Genomic DNA, 17821 nt, shown 5'->3' with positions numbered 1-17821 from the left:
CAACAACAACAAAAAAAACCACAAAGAACACATTAGGTTTCACTGCAAAATTACAATTCTTTTTTTTTTAAACCTTCGTATCTTACAGTAAACTTTCAAAGTTGACAKGCACAAATGCTATAGTTGCTCCATCAACTAAACATGGACTTCCCGTCTGTAGATATGTCCTAACAAAGTTAGGATTTGTTTGTTGGTTAGAAACGGGAAGGCTTGGGGCATTTTGTTTAAATGAATATAATTTGATTATTTTTCCACCCACAGTCAGCCTTCCAAGCTTAATGTTAAAATATTACTGTCTTATCTCCTAATATTTAACATGTCATCAAACAACATCCCAAGAGAATTAACTTGACAAGATCACAATTTACTTTATGTTATTCTTCTCTTCTGATTGCCAACTCTTTGAAAAGGAACAGATATTGGAACTGACTGATTCTGGTATAGGAATGTGAGTTGTGTTAAGTTTTGAAATCCTCTTTTGTAAAAAACCTGTCTGCTAATTASAAAAGGTAAAAAGGAGACATCAGAACAATGTATGTCTGCAGTTTTAATAAAATCCCTACTGGACTCATTACAGATGGTATGCATTAAGTATTTAAAATCAATGTTAGAATTATTTAAGTCAGTAGACTAGGAAACTGTGACTTAAACAGTAACATTGATATTGTTTAGTGTTTGTATCTTTAGCTTCTAGTTTTAGTTTTCTTTTTCAGATAATTAAATCTCTGATTTGCAACTAAGTGTATATATTACCTTTTGCTAATCAAGAAAATACATTCATTAAAAGATACTTATTAAATCAATCAAATAGAGTTCTCATTCTTTTTTATTACATTAAAAATGGCATGTTTTATCTATTTTAGACAGAAAATTCAGTTTAAAACGCATAATCAAGTTGCACTTAAATATTCTCTACTAACTAAATAAAACTACATATAATAGGTTTATTTTTACAAATAATAGGTGCTAATTCTTAGGTTTAAAAGAGAGGGAGAGAAAGAGAGAGAATCTGCTTGGAAGTTTAATTTCCTAGTCAAAAAAAAATGACTTGTAATTAGAAGACTGAAAGAATTATTCTAGGTTGCTACATGCTTCATTACTTTCAAGTAATTGTTTGTTTGTTTTTCATACCTGAGGAGAAATATGGATTCATTTGATTCACCATCAACTGCACTTTTCGGTCGCAATTCAGTCAGATTTTCTACTGAGAAGAGAACATGAACTTGCTTTCAGAAGTTAAAAAGAAATAAAACATAGGAAATAAGTATATTGATGAGATTAAGAGACTAACAATCCACAGGACACAAAGTAATTCAAAATAATGCAATGAATAACATTACCTATTTTGAAAGAATTGCTGGGCAGCTTATTATCTGTTCTTGAGGATGACAGGTTATCCAGATCTTTATGAGTATCTACTGGCTCCTTGGCATTCCAAGGTACAGATGACTCCGTGTCTTCACTACTGTTTAATAAGAGATATCACACATGTTAAAAAGAAAAAAAAAATCAAAAGGATCATAGCTGTTATTTGTTACAATTATTAACATAGGATTTAGAAATCATTGTCGTAGACTTAGGCTAGTATTCTGTTGTGGTACATGCTTCACAAATGCTTTTTATACCAATAATATCAATGRTGACAAACAAGTTTTTAGCAAGTGACTTACGGAATATTAGTAATTCTCCAACTTCCTCAATAAAACTTGAAAAGCCAAATTTATACCAATTACGTCAGAGCTAAAAAGAAATACTAAAACCTGTAAAGACATCCTTCAGTCTTCACAGGAAAAAGTCACAACAAACATACTTTTAATAATGAAGTCTGTAACCTGGATTAAGATCAGCAAAAAACATTTTTTTTTTTTGCTTAACTTGCAAAGTTCTTCTTTTTTAATTTATTTTTCTTTTAAATGCACTCCCTGTTATTCACATGGTACTGGATCACACAACCTTCCTGAATGGTCTCTAGGATATCAAATATTAGTCTACTCCCTACTGTGAAGAAAATAGGTATATGGTCCTCATATTTGGAAAGCAAAACATACAGGGTTTCTGCAGCATTTTAAGGCCCTCTCCCAGGTTTGTCAGATTTGTCAATTACTACATACCTCAGTGGCTATTTAAGAGGCATTAGAAAACCCTCAAGAATAAAGTCAAATAGCCTAATCCTTTCTAAGGGATTAAGATTCTTCCAATTCCTTCAGAATTGCTCAAAGATGATCATTGTGGTGATGGCTGATAATCTCAGTAATACTTTTAATAAATTCCTATTTTGAGTTATGAACTTTAAATCTTGATTCTTTATCTGCCTTGGTGGTGAAAGGGGTAATAAAATCAAAAGACAGTGAACAATGTCTCAAGCTAGAATAAACACTAGTACCAGAAATACTGCAGCAGTGTTACCAGAAACAGGGAATTAAACAACACAAGAGAGATTATAAAAAATAGACGCAACAAAAAAGCATTCAGCATTTAAAAACAGTTATTCTGTTTTCAGAGTAATTCCATGGATTAGAACCTAAACTGTCTTTCAAATACTTGGAACAAATGTTCATAACTAACAATACCCTCAAACTTAAAAAAGAAAGGAAAAAAAACAGTAAAACAACAGAAGCTTTGAAGGAGCCAGCTATGTTAATACATAGAGCCTATTTGCACAAGCAGTTCGAGGATTTTGCGTATATAGCAGTGTAGAATACTATAAGTTTAAGGAAAAAAATCATTAGATTAATATTTTAAGCAAAGAATACGGGTTAGCTGCATTTTCAAGGATATAAGGCTGAAACACACAAATCTAGGATACTGTACTGATAGGCTTTGTAATGTTCTAAGCTTTAATATATAAAACAAACAAAAAGTCTCAATAAAAATAGAGGTAACATTCATCCAAATTTATAAAACTCTCCAAAAGCTTTCAAAGAGTATTTTAAGTCAAATTATTATGCGTCATTATTATATAAACAAATTAAGACGAAAACAGTTAATTTACCTCAGTAAGAAGTTTAAAAAYATTCTAGAGACAAAGGAATTTGTTGAATATGAACAGATACTGTAATATACTTACAGGATAATATAACTCCTAAACATTGAAAACTGTTAATTGAATAGTGTAAAATTCCATTCACTAGATTAGTTAACAACATGAAAACCCTAAGCAAAATTCAAAAACTAAGAAAGGTATAGAAAAATTATGACTATCAGAAAGTAAATAGACATCTATAGTATATATATGTTCATTTATATTTTTGTGTGTGTATGTGTGTGTGTGTGTGTGTATACATATACACGTTAATTTACACTTATCATACTTACTATAAAAGAAATTTTTCTTGAACCTACAGTACCTTAGGCTTATGTTTCGACTGTTTGCAGAATCATTATCACAGTGGCTAAGGGAGCCCTTCCAGAATGGATGCTGCAATAGGTCTGTCCAATTCAACCTTTTGGAGAAGATGAAGAAGGGCGGGGGGGGGCGGGAAGCATTGACAGAATATAGTGACATGAAGAGATACTAGGTTAAGTTTTGAATACAATGGTACTACATCTAGATTAATTARTCCTGTCTTTCACTTTTATTTGGTTAAAAAAAGTTCTTTTATAGGACTTTCTAACTCAAATCAAAATGGAAGAGGCAGGCAACACAGAAGAATGAGATTAAGAACAAAGGAAACTGCATGGTCAGTCCCAGCATTTCAGTTACCTGAATTACCCTACTGGGTAATCAGATAATCTTACATTATTTAACAATTTAAGTATAGCATCCATATAGCAAAGCCTAATAAAAATAGATACATCCATCCCTCTGGAACAGCAATGCCATCTGGTTTTAAAACTGCCCGTCATTTCTGTTATAAAGTTGTCTATTTAGCACCAACTACAAAAATATATTCAATCAAAATATTAATTACATAAACCTTTGCATGAGGAAGAGCACAATATGTTCCTTTATGTGAAKGATGAAGATTTTCACATCTTTTTTCATCTAGAAAATACTATACATAAAGTATCATAGCAATGATTTTTTTTCTAGAGGTGAAAAAGGGTGATACAAACAACTGTTGTAGATGGATAGTTTACCTTTTCTGTGGATCTTTTTGAAGTAAACTACCAAGCAAACTAATGAACTCTGCAGAAGGTTTCTGAAAAGCAGAACCTGTAAACAGAAGCATTTCATAAGTATAATATGAAAGTATTCAGCAGCAAAAGCCAAAATAATTGTCACACAATGCAGATCAAATCATTATCTGTAGATCATACTAGAACAGTTTTAAGAATAACAGTAACTTCATTTTAAAAAGAATCTGAAGGTATAAGGAGTCCTAAATATGAACTCTTTGTATTTCAAAGGATCCTTTAAAAAAAAAAAAAAAAAAAAGATGCTTGGTCACGGAACTCATTAAAATTGTTTCACACACAAGAAAAAAGAAAAGTTGTCCTCCAATTAAATTTCTTTTTTAACTAAAATTTTGTTAGTTTTTAATAACTAGTGAAATAATCGGAATTTTCTAAACTGTTTCCTATAATGCACAAAAAAAAATGTATTTACAAGTATCTGTCCACAAAACATATTAAAGCTTCTCTCACACTAACCTGCCATTAGCTACAATGAAAGTGTCTGAAGCTTATATGAAGTGTTGTCCATATACTAGTAATTATTSAAAATTTTTAATACAGTCCTATAAAATATTTCAAATTTTAAAGTTAAGACTTATCCAACAAATAAATGAGTAGTCTTAAAATACCACAAGCATCAGCTGATTCAGAAACATTTTCATCTTGACTTATAGTACAAATGTACAAACCAAAGTAAATAATTATCCTTTCCTGACGAAGCTGAGAAAAAAAAGGGGGAGTTTATGCCTTTCACGAGAAGGGACAAAAGAGAATCACATAGGTATTAGCAAGAAGTGGAGCTGAAAGACATTAACTAAAATTAAATCTATTGAAACTGTGACAATTTTAAGAGAACTATTACTGTATGCCATTACATAAAAGCAGTTTCCAGAATTCTTATTTAATGACAGACTTTATTTCTGAGAGATCAAAGCCAGGAAACACAATTTATCCACTTCAAAAACAAAGTATCATTTAGAATGAAAATAAGTAACAAAAACTGTATTCTAATAGTCACTGTTTCCACTACATTACTATAAGCTGGAAAGAGTCACTAACATTTAAGCGTCTCCATAAATATCACTGATGCCCAGAGTAACAGAATTCAAAAATTCCATTCCAGAATGCAGACTTATTTTTAATTCTTTAATTAATTCTTAATTCTTTAAAAGTTATGTCTGTTCATCAAGTCAGAAATAAGCATTCATGATTAAAAGAGAAAGTTCATATCAAAGGTTGGCCAACATTAACATTCACCTGTGACAACAAAGTTAATCTTAAATACTCTGCCTTAGAAGAAACATTGAAAAATAAAACTTCAAGTATTATACTGAATTAATCCATTTAACTATAGTAGAATGTTACCCTTTGGTCTAGGTGGCAATGGATCCTCATATAAAATCTTTTCAATTAGTTCAGCCAAGTTGTCTGAGAAGAATGGTGGTCTTCCTACAGACAAAAAAAAAAGTTTATTGACAGATCAACCAAACTTCAAAATGACTGTCAGGTGTAATGATGTATGATGAGCTCATTTTCCTAAGGAAATGTCAAAGGAAATAAACCTTCCGTCTGAGCTCCATTTACCAAGTTTGCTTGCCAATTTAAACATAAAACCTCAGATACCAAGGACAGAATAGGCACCTAAGATGGCTTGACAGATAGCACCATTGTAGCTCTGTGCAAATCAGCAATAAGGCAGAAATAGAAGGTGTACGCAGAAATCTCAACATCTGTATAGCTATGCTGATCCAACAAAGCAGCATATTGTCTAAGACTCCAGAAGACTGCATTATATTTCTCTTTTGTGCTGAAATTTCCCTTCCAGCTGCAGCCAATGCTAATGATCACTTTATCTGCAGGAAACCCAATGATTCTAGCCTTATACGAGTGAATCAGCTTTCTCTTTCAAAGATCAAATGAACGTACCCAGAGTTTAATGCTGAAGAGAGGAAAAACATAATGCCAGAATGTGAGTATGGTTATATTTTTAAATCATAATATTTAAGTACAGGTGGTTAACATATTCAGATACCAGTCAAAACAGTCATTCAACACTTACTTCAGTTGATTGTTTATAAAGACCTCATTAAGAGCTTAAATATATAAAAAAGTAAATTTGGTATACTCTTCAACAAATCTTTAACACCTATCTCAAATTATCTGTCTTAACTTCCCTAGAAAGTCAACCAGAGTTTACATTGACACCAAAACCTATGTTCTCATTATCACAGATATTAAATAAATACACAAACTTACAACCTGAGAACATTTCATAAAGTAAACAGCCCAAGGACCACAGATCACTGGATTTGGAAAAGTCTTCTCCCCTTATTGCCTCTGGAGCTGTGTATAATGGAGAGCCTACAAAATACAATATGCACAATGCACTTTATTACTGATTCAGCATTTATCCTGTGCAACACTTTAAACTTTGTCTACACACTAAGTAAAGATATCACTAACTCACTTAAGATAAGAAAAGCCAAAATACTGAAATAATTTCAACAGTAATACTTCCTCTCTGTATCTATACTGAATCAGGTAAGATTACAGAAGCTATCCTATTGTTTATTTCACTTCCATTACCCAACTTGGTTTGTGCCATACTTTCCTAACGCAATTAACATGAGGAGTGTTTTAACATATCTTGAGAGATTCAGAGCCAAGCAAACTGAGCAGATGGAAAGCCAATATAATTCTCATGTGAGTAACAAATACAATTATGTTACTTCAGGTTCAAAAACAATAAATAAATAGAATTAAGGCATCTTAAGACAAACTTCCAAAGAATTAGAAAGTTCTGTTACAAAAATCAAAGTAGTTGTCAAGCTGGATCCTTGATCTAAACTAGTTATAGCTATTTTCAAACTGAAACAGTGTGAAAATGCTACATTTCAAATTATAGCAGCTTATCTGCAAAATCCTAACTTGTCCTGACATTGAAACTACTGCCTATTTCTTTTTCTATCTACACAGTAACTAATTCCTCTAAGATCTCTACAAAAATTGCAAACTTGGCACAAATGTCTATTTCATAGTCCTTTAGAAAGTTTTTTTGTTTGTTTGTTCCTTTGGTTCTTGGAGGTTTTGGAGGGTTTTTGTTTTTGTTGACCTATCCTCACTTAAAAAAAAAGTGAGGATAGGTCATAACCATATACCTTACGACAGCTGTTCTGAAAGGTAACAGGAAAAAGATTAGATCTGTATTTCTTCCGGAATAAAAATCTGTTGTTTGTCTTAGCACTTGCAGTATGAACTTTAGCAGGAGATAGCGAAGTATTAAAAAAACAAAACAAAAAAAAAACAAACAAACAAAAAAAAACACTGTTTGCAGAAAATATTGCTGAAAATTCCATTGTTCTTGATACCAGTAATTGCTATGACACATCATTACTTTGGAAAGAGAAGCCCAAGACATTCCAAGATACCGACTATTAAAAGATTTTGAATGTTAAAATCAAGATTCTGAATTTTTCATAATATATGATTAAAAAATAGCATTTGCAGCCTACTGCATTTGCATGGATCTGTCCATTGAAATAGAAGTACAATAACCCTTTTGTGCAAAAAAAAAAAAAAAAAAAATCACATGGACTTGGACCATTTATATCAAAAAGTACACTGAAAGTCTTACATCAGTATATCAATAAAATCATGAAAGACAATCTCTTAACTATTGCTAAATGCACACCTAAGAGCAGTGTAAAGTCTCCAATGGAAGAAGTAACAGTCTGTGTAATACTTACTGAACTTTATGTATACATTTAACAAGAAGTTAACAAAATTCAGTCTTAGACCCTACGGAGCAAACCTGAAATGTATATTTTTAAAAATCCATAAATAATTCCTTAGCTCCAACTTTTGAGACAAAGTATCGTTAATTTCTAAAGCAACTTATCTTTATTTTTTCATACTTGCAAAATCAATTACTTCCCTGTTCTTCAGTTACTGCTTTATAACTGGGGCACAAAACTTTAAGTATACTATGTCCTTTAATTCTGTTTTTTCTTTTTTTTTTTTTGGGGGGGGGAATATGTACCCTATATCAACTAATAGAAATATAATTTCATGAATTAGGAAAGCCAGTTTGAATTTTAAATTAGAGAAATTCAATGTWATTTTCCTCATTCTTGAAATTCTGTTATTTCACAGGTATTTCACAGTTTTACTTTTTCCATTACTAGGCAAATAGTAAGCAAATAGTAAAAAATAAGCCCCCTCAACAAACCCAAACCAAGAATTAATACTTTCATTTAATTAGCTACCTTGAACAATTTCAAATCTTATTCATATAACTCACTTTGGCTTGGGCTTTTGGTGGGACTCTCAATTCTTGAAATTTTGTTTTTTTCCTTTGTCAATGCAAAAAGTATCAAGAACATTTTAGAAGTTACTGAAAATTCACTCATAATAGAATGTTTGTACATTAAACTGCATTGCTGAGATGTGATGTCAAGCTGCAGAAGGCAATTCAGAATAAGCCACCTCCAATTATATAGTTATGTTGAAATYACACTTATTTAACCTCTCAAGCCTCATACCTAATCATCTGCACTTGAGCTTCAATTCAAAGATAACCTGAAGCCTATTTAGAACAAGTAAAGGTCAAGAATGACTATCATACATAAGACAGAAGTATACTTTTCCAGCTTTTAGCTAAATTTGTTTTTGTAAAACTCAGAATTTGGACCACATATTTGTTTCTTCTCTTCCTACTCACTTTCAAGTGCTGTTTCTTATTTTCTCCATGTTATGATCCCTCTGAATAGTATTACTCCAATAACAGTAAAAGCTTGCTTTTGAGCTTACTTAAAAAATTGTCTATAAGTGGAATTTGTAAAACCTGCTTACAGAAAACTTATGGATCTTGTTTTCCATTGCCAGAACAAAGGCAAAACACATTAATCTTTACAAATAATCACATGACAGAAGGAAGGGTGTTTAACAACTTGACTATAATTGTACAAAGTTCTAACCGTTAATTATTCAGATTCTCTAGAAATCTTGTAAGCTCCAAAAGAGCAATGAACAGCTATCATATTTCAAACTCTCCTCTCAAAATTGAAAAACAAACAAACAAACAAACAAACCACTTCAGTTTTAAGTAACTTTCAAATCTGTCCCCCTGGATTGAGCTAATTTTGGATAGTAAGAACATACATTATACCTCGGAATCTATTTTTCAGGTATCTCTGCGGAGTGCTTTCACTGACATCTCCTCCTCCTTCCTCAGATCCAACTAAAGCAAAAAATTCTTCCAAGTTTTCACCATCTGCCTTAGCCAAGCAAAAATTACTGAATTTCAGAGTGCCAGGTCCTTCCAGCAGGATCTAAAAGAATAGAGACAATCCAAATATGAGTATCAAATTTTAAAATTGATGACTGCTGAAATTTCCAGTACAAACTATACAAAAAAAGCAATCTGAAATCATCTAAGTATATAGAGAGATGACCACTGTCATATCTAAATACGCTGAAATGTTTTTCTTTTAAGTCCATACTAATTCCACCTTTTGTTTTTCTTCTGACCAAAAGTTATAGAAGAAGCTCACAATGGAGCACAGAGGTTTATTCATTACTAAATCTAAATGAACAATGAGGTTACCAAAGGAAAGAAAAAGGAAAGTAGAAAGAAACATTGCTTCATTTGAAGAAAAGGCAAATAATAATAATTATTTCTAATTTTATTTGGCAGTAAATTCCAAAGATTTTGTCCAAGGCTCATACAGTTTCCTCTACATAGTCACTGTCTATTCTCACGGTAAAGAAAATTTCACAGTCCCAAAAACGCTCTCTGAAAGACAGCCCATTCAGGCAGATGGATCAAAAACAGTCTCATTTTGAATGAAAGAACAGTGTGCCAAAGGAGTACTTCACAGTTTCAGTCTTCTACAGAAAAATATAACCACATCTCCACTATGTTTTATTCACATACTTACTTCCTGCCCATCGACCTGTAAACTTTACAGAAAATTCAGAGAGGAGGGCAACTTGATCACTTAAGGACTTATAATAAGGAAAGAACTACTGTTAAGCAAGAACTTGTGGTCATAGTTACATTCTSGTCACTACATAAATTAAAATAATAATAAAAAAACATAGCCAAAACTATACATAAATTCCACACATGTATATATATATAAAACCAGAAATACATAGGRATTTGTAATCTTGTCTTACACAAGAGTAGGATGATAATTTAAATAATATGTGGGAATACCACAGGAGGTTATTTACAGGAAATTTAATTACCTTCACTCTCAAAATATTCTTCAAAACACTCTGCAATATGATAGATCAGGTACAAAAATAAAGTTATTTGCCCTAGGATTAAAAACTGAAATCCTTCATTAATTCATATCAGTATGCAAGTTCAGTACACTACCTCAAAAAGAATCTATCACATTCTGTCAAACATATAACTAGGAAATAAATCAATTCAATGAAACTTTCAAGCTACAGACCTGTCTCTCACTATGTTCACATTTATTGGAAGCATATTGAGCTTTGCAATCTGAGCTAAGCCTTTCACCAATAGCACAATGGAAATATTTAAACGTTGATGACACAAATTAACAGGAGATGTCTGCTATAAATCATATTCTTGGTTACCTTTCCAGGTGTCAGTTCACAAAAAATAATTCCAAGATTGTGAATATGGTATAAACCAGTAATCAAATCAACACCAAATTCTCTCACTACATCTTCAGGTAGATGTTCATCTTGAGCAATAACCAGTTCTAGAGAACCACCTGAAATATGTTTACACATAGTCATCAATTGCACATAAAGAAGAGGCCACATAAATAATTCCCAAGGACATGATACAAGTTTTCAGAGACATCAAGCAGAAATCATTATCAGTAACTATTAAAAACAGTTCTTAGTCTTCGACTTCTTGAAACTACACAATATTTACAAGTTCTGAGATGTACAGAAATAATCTATTTCCAAGATTGTGACAAAAAAATCTTAATTTTGACCATAATTACACTGAGTACATGACTTCAAATATATTTTAATAATGCTTTATTTTACAAAGAAAACAGAAGCAAAACAATTCAGAGAGTACGTCACGTAACTTTAGTGCCCTCAGGATTTATCAGCTTCCTTATCCAGACCACAACTGCATGAGTCAAAAGTAGGCTATCACCTTCCTATGAAGTCAGTGGAAAACTGTAATTCTATTCTGGGGCCAGAGGTTAACATCATCCAACAGATAGATTTTGTTTATTCTTCACATGTCTGTCCATTCCTCTCTTTCCCTATCTCAATTCTTGTATGTCTGTTTGTTTGCTTTAAACTTTTTTAAAACAACCCAGGACTAAACTTTCACTTTCTGGGTTTCTCATACAAAAGTTCAACAAGTTCTACGTCGAACTTCTTATCCCAACAGAGGTCTCTTCTCTATCATCCCAACATCCCCAGTTGCCTTCAAACCCTGCCTTTGTTTTTGATCAGATTACACCTACAAAGCTTTCCAAATCTCTCTTACATGTGCTGGTCCTTCCCTGGGCTTCACATCCACTGTCTATGCTTCTACCTATTGATTGCTACAGTTCATCTGTCCTTGCAAAGTSTATCTCCTTATCCAACCCCCAACACTTGCTTCCTCACATCCCACTCATTCTCAGGCATGTCATGGGACTCATCCTGTTTCAGTCACTGCTGTCCTGACTGTTCAAAGAACTTGAACTTCTCAACCCATTTTCTACAAGCTTGTTGCTCCATCAGTATTTCTCTTCCCTTTCCCAATCTCCTGTCCTAAAGTTCGCATTCCCATCACCCCCAAACCCTGTTCCTCATCCTCACTCATCCTTTCACTACTCCTCCACCTAGTCTGTTTCCCTGAGACCCCAGTTTGCATTTCCTGAATTATCTATGGGTTTCCTGGGTTATCTATTATTTATATCTTAGCCAAATTTTACAGCTTCTTACAAGGACAACACAAAGTTTAAGACCTTGAATGAAAGCACGGTATCAGGAAGTTTTGCATAGGATCTTTTACTTCAATCACATAATAGAGCTTCCTCACTGCTGAATCTTAACATTTTATTCAACACTGCTGAATCTTAACATTTTATTTCCAGGTCTCTCTCATGTTGTTCAGTAAATCAGTCATTCCTCTAAAACCCACCCCATGCTAAATAACTAAGCCTTAGTAAAGAATTTTCCATCTTGTGGAAGTACCAATTTTTAAAAAAATGTATTTTAGAAGACTGCATGTAAAATAATCCCATAATATGCCAAAATACACAGAAACAAAAGTGGTTAAACTAGCAAAACAAAAGTATACTATATCTGATAAAAGAAACACACTTTTGTCACCTTAAGACAAGTAAGAGATATCCTCCACATAAATGATGGAATGCATTTTTCACATTTCAAAAGCAATTTTCAAGCCTCTGCAAACTTAGCAAGAAATCCATGGCTTATTCTATTTAAGTATGCTAGCTTCGTAACATCAGAACATGTTGGAAAAATGCTTCCAGAAGCACAAACATTTTTTGTATACTACAGAGAACACCAAATATCTAATCATTAACTTATCTACCCTTCTCAAAGATCTAAGTGCTCATTCAATGAATTCTTAGCTTTTCAGCTAATCTTACCTGTGCATAGCTCCACTACAAGCCAGAGATGGTTGCTTGTTTCATACCATTCATAAAAAGTCACTATATTCTTATGTTTGATTTCATGAGTTAGACGAACCTAGAACAAAGTTCTTAATGTAGTAAATTGGGAAAAAACAAAAAAAAAAACAGAAAATGGACATATATTTGAAATTGGGGGAGGAGGGAAATGACAATACATCATTCTGTATCAACYGCTTATTCTCTTACCTTTTCCCATGCACTAAAAAGGTAATGATGATCCTCTAACATGTAAATAGAGGCACAGTAACTTTCCCCAAAGACCTTCCCCAACTAACCCACTTCAAAYTTATAGGAAAGTTCTCCAACCACTCAAATACAGGCATTATAGAATTATAAGCACTACTTAACCTTTCTGTATCACTAAAATAGTAACACCGTAAATTGAAATTTGGCATCAAACTTGCATTCCTACATTCCTTTTCAGTGAGAAGACAAGTGTGAGACAATACAATGAGTACAGTAAGAGCTGGAGAAATTTTCTCTTCATTCTTAACCTTATCAGGCAAAAGCAATCACTAATGGTCTCTGGCTATCATACTCAGAGTACGGGTATTTCTGCAGAAATAATACAAGATAAATAAACAGCATCTGTGTCTTGTCAGAGTGGTAACAGGAGGTCTGACAGTTTTCTACAAGGAATGTAAAGTAATAAAGCTGAAATTTACAAAATCTAAATAGTTCATGGTAGAAAAGTTTCCTGTGCTCTAAAGAACAAAAGGTTTAATTTGAATAAATCCATACTCACCCAGTATCATTGAAATAATGGGAAGGAATATTAAACAAAATGTATCTACTGGAAAAAAATATTTGAAATTTTGAAATGTTTAACTATACCAACTATAGTTTATTTCTCAGGAAGTGCTACAGGTTTAAAACTTTGCCAAATTTTTACAAATCAAAACTGATTTACCTTAAATGCTATTTCTTCAACAAAAATAATTTCTTTTTGGTATGCATGAAAGCTACTCCTATGACAAGATCTACACAACAGAGAACAAATTAAAGCAACCATTACATGAACATAATTATTTATAACAGGTTCTCTGACAGCTTCTCTGACAAACAGTACGCTTGTCAATGAATGCATTTAGGCCTGTGATGTAAACATCAGTAAAACCACCTGAGATACAGAAATAAAAACATTAAAAATAAAACCCTCCATTTTAATCTTGGCGTTCAAAAGCTTAAGAAGCTGATATAAATGATGACAAATCCATATGAAGAAGTACTTGCTAGTTTTTTTACTGCTATCTGTCCAGGATTTGGAATTTTTTCCCCCAAATGTAGCAGCAAAACATTTCTTACCCAGTTTGTTATTTCAGCTCTTTTGCATTTATCAGTGCAAAGAATGGCAACAAAATTAATGGTGCCTTTTCTTCTTCCTTTATAAACAACTGTCTTGTTTCCTCTTCCTATCTCTTCATAAAGAATAAAATTCTCCATATCAAGAGTGCTTTCCTGGCAACAGTTTGGAAATGTGCTGCTAGATCTAAAGCAGAAAAGAAGAGAGAGGGGAAAAGCATTTAAATTTAATAACCATTAGCAGGTAGTATGTTCCCTTCCAGCTCTTAAAACAGGGATTATAGACTTCCAGCAAGATCAAACATAATTGCTTGACAGAAGGCCACCTCCTAAGAAATCTGATACAAATTTTGAATAGATTATAGTATTTTCAACTTCAAACCTCTTAGTATATTCCAAAAGTTACAGCTGAGCCAGTAATTACAGAGAAGGTGTCAAGGGAACGGGGACAAACTCTTTTCAATTGTCCCRTGTGACAGGACAAGAGGCAATGGGCAAAAACTGAACCACAGGAAGTTCTGCCTGAATGTGAGCAGGAACTTCTTCACTGTGAGAGTGACAGAGCAYTGGCACAGGTTGCCCAGAGACATTGTGGAGTCTCCTTCTCTGGAGATACTCAAAGCCCGCCTGGATGCAACCCTGTCTAACATGCTGTAGGTGACCCCGCTTGAGCAGGGATGTTGGACTAGATGATCTACAGAGGTCCCTTCCAGCCTTACCAATTCTATGATTGTAAATATTTTATCTCTAAATAAAAATCATACTACCAAATTTAAATTTGTTTGTTCTACATAAAACTCCCATCCAAATGAAAATGTTTTGAATTTAAAGATTTGTCAAAAAAGATTGCTATTTCTGCCAAGGACATTTCAGGCAAGCATGTCTCTGCAACTTGTCACCACATAATTTAAACCTACTGAATAACTGATTTAATCAACAAAAGTGAAATACATAGAGCTTTGTGAAAAATCAGTATTCTTACCAACACTAACTTCAGCATAACTTTTTCAGTTATAGGACTTAATGTTAAAGATTCTCCCTAGAAACTATTTCTTGCAAATAAAAACTATGTAATACTGTTGGCCAGTGTTGCTTTGTAGGAGTCAGAGAATTCCATAAAAAAGTATAGTTTATTTCTGTAACTACCATTCTTCTATCTGTAAAATTGTATATGCTTCAATTTATGTACTGAAACAAATGAAACATTTGTCATCTGTTGCAAATCCAGGCATTTTTACATTTAACTGATTACATATTTTTCAGAAAAGTCTGGTTTGTTCTTTTGTTACATAATTATTTTTTCCTGGGAATATTTTGAACAATGGAGAATCAATTAAAATATTGCAGCAACTGTAATACATGAACTAAGAGCTCCGTATCAGCTCTCTATTCTGCTTCTAGCCTATTCCACTGGGTTAAGAGCAGCACGATACAGAATCCCAACATCAGTGTATTTCAGAAATAAGATATATTGCTACTAACTCCCCCACAGATTCCTTGTACTACATTCTTCCAGCTTAAGGCTGACTTCATACATTTTGTTCACAAAACTGTTGTTTGTTCTCCACCCCGCCCCCAACAAGACCGATTTGCAATATAGCTATCTTACAACTGCAGAAAAACAGCATAAAGAAGATGGCAATGCAGCAACAAATACAATCAGTAAGGTTGGAGAGCAAAGGCTGTTTAAGCACTATTACCATTAAACACCTAATCCAATAAAAGGACTCAATTTCACTTCAACTCTTTCCTGAGACACCAAGGTCCCAGAGTGATAGACAAATCCTAAAAAGAAGACTAGAGAATTCCCAAGTTCTCAGACAAGACTTCAAGSAAAAAGAAGTGTTGGGCACCGTTAGGAAACGTACTGAGAACAAGTCAGGAGATGTCATTTTGCTACTACAGAARAACATTGCTGTGCCCACATCTCACAAACTGCATTCTGCTCTTCACATCTCAAGAGCAAAATGGAGCTAGAAAAGGTACAGGAAAGAATAACAACTGATATGATCAAAGATATGGATAACTGCCTCACATGGAGAGACTTAAAAGGCTGGAAAACTCATATTTAATAGGAAAGCTGAGGTTTAGAAAATCAATGGTGACAAAAAGGATGAATGCAGAACTGCTTTTCATCAAATACCACAAAACTAGACCTAGAGAGTGTTTACTAAAACAAATACAAGATTGATTCAAAACTGGTAAAAGAAAATACTTGTTTACATAGGATGTAATGAACTTCTGGAATTTCATTTCATCTACCACTAACTGAACGGCAAGATAYGGCAAGATTCAGCCAGTATAAGATAGGAAGGAAAATACTTTTTCTTCAATTATCAATGAGAACAAGGCAATTATGGAAGAAACAGTTTGTCAAACATTCAAAATAAGGTACAAAGATACAGTATTAGAACAGAAGGGTTCTCCACTTCCCTATCTCTGTTCTCTAATTCTGGTAACTATTGCATAATTATGTTATTTCTCTGGACAATATTAAAAAAAAAATCAAAAAAAATCATCATCCTCTATTACAGAAAAATTAGAGAACAGGGATGCCACAGAAACACATCCAACCAAAGAAGCTGCCAACCCACACCTCACCCTCACAATTTACACAGCCATAGCCCCTTCCTTGCAATTCTTTCTCAAGAATTCTTCAAAACTGTCTTGCATATTTGATCAAGGGAACGAAGCATATGCAGTTAAATGGATGGAAGACACCACATGTTGGTGTATGAAAGGCAGTGTTATCCATTCACATGACAAATCATACAAACATACGCTAGGCTTCACGACAGGAACAGATACATCTGGTTATCCGACAACAGCAAGACCAGTGAGGTGCAAATGCATCCTGGGACATGGCCGTCACGGTCACAGGACAGGGAGGCCTTCATTGCTGCCTCGTGCTAGGCAGAATCTGCAAATAAAGTCCTGCTCTGAGCAGCAGCTGCGGGGTCTGAAACCTCCTGCCACTAAAGCTCACTCAAAAGATGCCAATTCGGAAGGCCCGGGGCACCACGCTGCAACCGCTCCGACCCAACGGCCTCGAGGTTCCCCGAGGCATGCCGTGCGGCACGCCACCCCCCCGCGGCTGTGCCCCAGACCGGGCCCGCCTGCCCTCTAACCTGCGGGCCGCGGCGTGCGCCCGCGGAGGGGCGGAGCCAGCCGCGCCAGGACCGTTAGGCGCGCGGGGGGGCGGCGGCCGTACCTAGGCAGCCATCAACCGAAATCCACAGAGCCCCGCCCCCGGGACGGAATCTCCCATGCTGCAGCGCGGGGGAGAAGGGACCTGGGTGTATACGAAGGGGAAATTTGCGCCTAAACACCAGAAAACGCAGCCAGTGAGAGTGGTGACATGACAAAAGCCAGATAAAATCGGGGACCTGTTTTTTGTCCTTATTTTAGCAGGAAGACTCCGCCAAGGACCACGCGGGACTGCCGCCTCACTCCCCGACCAGCGTTCGCGTGGTCGCCACCTCGCCCCGTATCCAGGATACAGAGCCCGACGCCGGAAACAGAGTGGAGCCGCGATTGGTCGAGGAAGGGTTACGTCAGAGCGGGTTCACTGCCCCMCGTGCCCGGTTTGCGGGGGAGTTCCCGGATGCTGCGGGGTTCGMCCTCGGAGGGAGGGGGCGGTGCCTCTCCGCGGCGCGGGGAGAGCGCCGCGGCGGGGAGCTGGCGGCGGGGGGAGGGGCCTGGGGCGAGCGCGTGCCTGACGGGGCGGGGCATGGGGACGGGGGACG

General features: G+C 34.9%; 1 protein-coding gene across 1 annotated transcript in view; it reads right to left on the bottom strand.

Moving 5' to 3' along the window:
* Positions 1-16899, bottom strand: part of ULK4 (unc-51 like kinase 4) — a 238106-nt gene extending 221207 nt beyond the window's left edge. The window contains exons 1-11 of the mRNA XM_085309970.1: positions 16857-16899; positions 14079-14262; positions 12729-12828; positions 10729-10868; positions 9284-9446; positions 6376-6477; positions 5482-5565; positions 4081-4156; positions 3348-3443; positions 1341-1465; positions 1132-1204 (exon numbers count right to left, since the gene is read on the bottom strand). Of these exons, the coding sequence (XP_085166096.1) occupies positions 1132-1204; positions 1341-1465; positions 3348-3443; positions 4081-4156; positions 5482-5565; positions 6376-6477; positions 9284-9446; positions 10729-10868; positions 12729-12828; positions 14079-14216 (1097 nt within the window). The 5' untranslated portion in view covers positions 14217-14262; positions 16857-16899. The remainder of the gene's footprint in view (positions 1-1131; positions 1205-1340; positions 1466-3347; positions 3444-4080; positions 4157-5481; positions 5566-6375; positions 6478-9283; positions 9447-10728; positions 10869-12728; positions 12829-14078; positions 14263-16856) is intronic.
* Between the last annotated feature and the right edge of the window lie 922 nt (positions 16900-17821).

The sequence above is a fragment of the Rhea americana genome, unplaced genomic scaffold (assembly GCF_003343005.1).
Source record: "Rhea americana isolate MKP2758 unplaced genomic scaffold, rheAme1 scaffold_309, whole genome shotgun sequence".
Lineage (NCBI taxonomy): Eukaryota > Metazoa > Chordata > Aves > Rheiformes > Rheidae > Rhea > Rhea americana.
Note: the sequence above shows the minus strand (reverse complement) of the source record. Positions and strands in the feature narration are given on the sequence as shown.